Source organism: Phanerochaete carnosa, assembly GCF_000300595.1.
Source record: "Phanerochaete carnosa HHB-10118-sp unplaced genomic scaffold PHACAscaffold_178, whole genome shotgun sequence".
Taxonomy (NCBI): Eukaryota; Fungi; Basidiomycota; class Agaricomycetes; order Polyporales; family Phanerochaetaceae; genus Phanerochaete; species Phanerochaete carnosa.
Window position 1 is genome coordinate 426 of NW_006767805.1, and position 3,260 is coordinate 3,685.

The window sequence follows — 3,260 nt, forward strand, 5'->3', positions numbered from 1 at the left end:
AGCGAAAGGTCTCGTTTACTCTCTCTCTCTGCCTCGCTATCCTTGAGTTTCTCCCGTCTTACAAAATATTATCTGAAATATCGTGTGCTCATATACTACATCTTGATTTTCAGAATTTTGTGAGGAGAGAAGTGTGGCGCCGCAAGTAGTTCGTACTTTACGAAGGGTGCGAACCTCCCTTAATGGCTTCGACGCAGTCTGTTATTGAGCGGATGATCGACGTGAAATTTGCCAGATCTCGCAAATCTCCACTGTTTATGCGGGAACAAAAAAAAGTGGTATACACAGCCAAGCTCCCCCGTTAACCCGAGGGTTACTCTGGGCAAAAACAAACACATGACTACCTCCTGAAATAATTAAATGTATGCGTGCATGCAAAAACGTCTGTGGACACGAGAGCTCGAAAAACGGTCCGGCTCCTTCTCGCCCTCTCCCCCAAGCGATTAAAGAACAATACCAGCCCCCATAGCGAGGCCGGCGAGGGCAACACCCACGCCCGCCAGCCCATGCCAGCCGGCAGCAACCGTGACGCCACTGCCGGGCTTACTGCTGGCACTGCCCGTTGCGCTGGTTTTGGAGCCAGATGAGGAGGTGCCAGAACCGGATGTCGCGCTTTGGGTATTGCTGCTGGTTGATGTACTAGGGCCGAATGTCGCTACGAAGACAGGGGGCGTCAGTGACCCGTGCTGCACCTCGCACGGGCGAGAGGAGACGCTTACTGTTGGCAGCGTTGCACTCCACCGACTGTGCGGCAAGGACAGCGGCCAGGTCTGTTGACGAACAGTTGGCCTGAAGACATTCGACGGTAGCTTGCTGGAAGTTGGAGTTCGTGCAGAGACAGGTGGTGTTACTGCCGGCGGTCAAACAGCGTCGTGTCAGTGCGGGAGACACATCAAAACAACAGCAGGGATGCCTACGTGAGATCGCAGCCGTTCGAGGACGCGCTGTTGGTGAGGCAGGAGGTGGTGCAGGCGTCGAATGTGGGAGTAGGAGAAGCCGTCTGGGCGTACACCACGGTGACGGCGGCACCGAGGACAGCGAGGGTCTTCAGAATGAACATGGTGCACGGGGGATTTCAAGATATGTGGAGCACGGAGATCGTGTGGGGCGAGGGAGCTGAGCGAACGGTGGGCTTTAAAGTTTCGTTGCGATCCTTCCGTCCTTATATGCTCGATCATTGCAGGCGCCTGCAGCGAGTGACAGAGGTTGCCTCCTTTGATGCGATGCGCGACCCCAGAGCGGGAGCAATCGAGCGTTTGGAACGTGCTCCGAACATTTTGATCTGCTGCAGGTGGTCTTTCGAGAGTGCGTGCCTGCGAAGTCTAGCCTGTGGCAGTGGCGGCACTACTCGCAGTCAAGGCGCTGCAAAGCTGAGACCTCCGAAAGGTTTTGAACTGCGCGAGAGGGAATAACGGCCATAGTAAAGCCAGAGCCTGTAGAGAACGAGGTGTACGGGGGCGTCGTGCTGATGCGCCAGAAGGAGCATCCGAGGCCAGCTGTCTCTGGCTTGACTCCCCTCTCAAGTGTCATTCGAAGCCAACGCCGAGCGGCGATGTCTTGACTCTTCCATGTCTTGATCGTTTCTTGTTTCGACCTGTGTCTCGGTTCCTCTTCGCTTTCTACCACTAGCCGTGATGCATCGAGTGATGAACGACTTGATAAGGCAGAGAGGGGGCCGCGTCGTCTCAGAGTCTTAGACTTCCGCTACATACCACCGCCCTGAGGAGCTAGATGATGCTCACCCGCCTGCAGCCTGTTTCAGAGCAGAAACGAAAACAAAACTGCAAACTGAGACTGAACAGCCCTTCATCTCAATAATCGCTCCGGAATAGAGCACTGAGAAGCATGGTGAAAATCAAACAAATCATGCGCTAGTGGTGCTCACACCGGACGGGAGCTGGTCGCAGAGAAAATTGCTTGCAATAATAGGCCTTGGGATCTTGAGACTCGGTCGCGATCTTCGAGGGGAGCAAGCGGCCGTTTGGGCTAGAAAATTTTGCGTTCAAAATATGCTTCGACACAAGAGCAGGGGTTCCCGGGACATGCAGCGCCGTTGGCACGCAACGACACAATCACGGCGGCGGGATCCGAGCACGCAGTCCAAGCCTATCTATGAGAACTTGACTTGCTTCGGAACAAGAAGGTGCCCTCGAACGGCATGGCATCAGCTGATGCAGTGCCGCAAAGACAGAAGGGCGTGCCACTCCCTGTGACCCGTGACACTTGAAACCTGGTCAGTTCAGTGCCATTCTGCGACCGTGACCTCGATACAGTGGCCGAACACACACAGGCGAGGCCGCTGCGTCGGCGGCGTGTACAAGACATGGCGCCCGTTTGAGATGAGAAGTTACCGCATGTATTGTACAGTACAATATTAATGTGCCACCGTGTGAGTACAGCACGTGGGTGTATCTTTATAGCAGCATAGCCTATGTAGTATCGATCAATACCCCGTGATTTCAGCTGCCCCGGCAAAGCCCTCCTCGAGATCAGCACACGAACACATGGACGAGGAAATTTCTGTTACAGACAGTCCCGTGGAAGACGGTCTCGGCGGACGACGCACCATCGTCGCATTGCTCTACGCCTCGACGAGTCCGCCCACGGTCATCGGCCACCCGAGCTGCTCGTACGTCCACATGAGCACCGTGCCGTCGGGCTCGTGGTACGGCAGCAGCGACCTGTGCGCGCCGGGCTTCTTGTGGATGTTGTCGATGATCTCCATCTCCCCATGGGAGAGCTTCACGAGCTGTCCAAACCGCGGCAGGTCAAGTCGCTGGATACAAATAGTTTACGACGACTGGACGGGGACTCACGGTGATGTTCTTCTTCATGCGCTCGACATTGGCGCTTTTCACGATTGGCGGCGTGCCCCGCTGGACAAGCCAGCTGATCGAGATCTGAGCCGGCGTGGCGTCGTGGCTCTCGGCGATCCTGGCAAAGTCGGGGTCGCTGAAGAACATCGGGTTGCCCTGGCCTGTGGCTCTGTGCCTTTAGCGGTCCTGCTGAGGGTACTGGCGGAGAGACGCACCGAGCGGGGAGTACGCGGAGAGGAGGATGCCTTTCTCGTTGCAGTACTGTTGTAGCGCGTGCTGCGGGAGGTAGGGGTGGATCTCGACCTGGTTGTTCGCCGGCACGACTTTGGCGTCTTTGAGCAGGATCTCCAGGTTCTTTATGGAGAAGTTGGAGACGCCGATGGCGCGGACTTTGCCTGTTGTGCCACTCAACATTTGCCTAGGGTAATTGACTGTTGATGGAGC

The 3,260-nt window shown here is 56.0% G+C and overlaps 2 protein-coding genes across 2 annotated transcripts in view; both read right to left on the minus strand.

Annotated features, from left to right (window-relative positions):
- Nucleotides 1-610: 610 nt before the first annotated feature.
- PHACADRAFT_154844 (uncharacterized protein) lies at nucleotides 611-1,060 on the minus strand (the record flags this gene model as incomplete). Its single annotated transcript, XM_007402469.1, has 2 exons — nucleotides 611-850; nucleotides 918-1,060. 2 exons carry the CDS (start codon nucleotides 1,058-1,060, stop codon nucleotides 640-642), a joined length of 354 nt encoding a protein of 117 aa, XP_007402531.1. The 3' UTR covers nucleotides 611-639.
- Nucleotides 1,061-2,410: 1,350 nt separating this feature from the next.
- PHACADRAFT_265986 (uncharacterized protein) overlaps nucleotides 2,411-3,260 on the minus strand; it is a 2,165-nt gene continuing 1,315 nt past the window's right edge. The window contains exons 8-10 of the mRNA XM_007402470.1: nucleotides 3,032-3,211; nucleotides 2,817-2,977; nucleotides 2,411-2,749 (exon numbers count right to left, since the gene is read on the minus strand). Of these exons, the coding sequence (XP_007402532.1) occupies nucleotides 2,582-2,749; nucleotides 2,817-2,977; nucleotides 3,032-3,211 (509 nt within the window). The 3' untranslated portion in view covers nucleotides 2,411-2,581. The remainder of the gene's footprint in view (nucleotides 2,750-2,816; nucleotides 2,978-3,031; nucleotides 3,212-3,260) is intronic.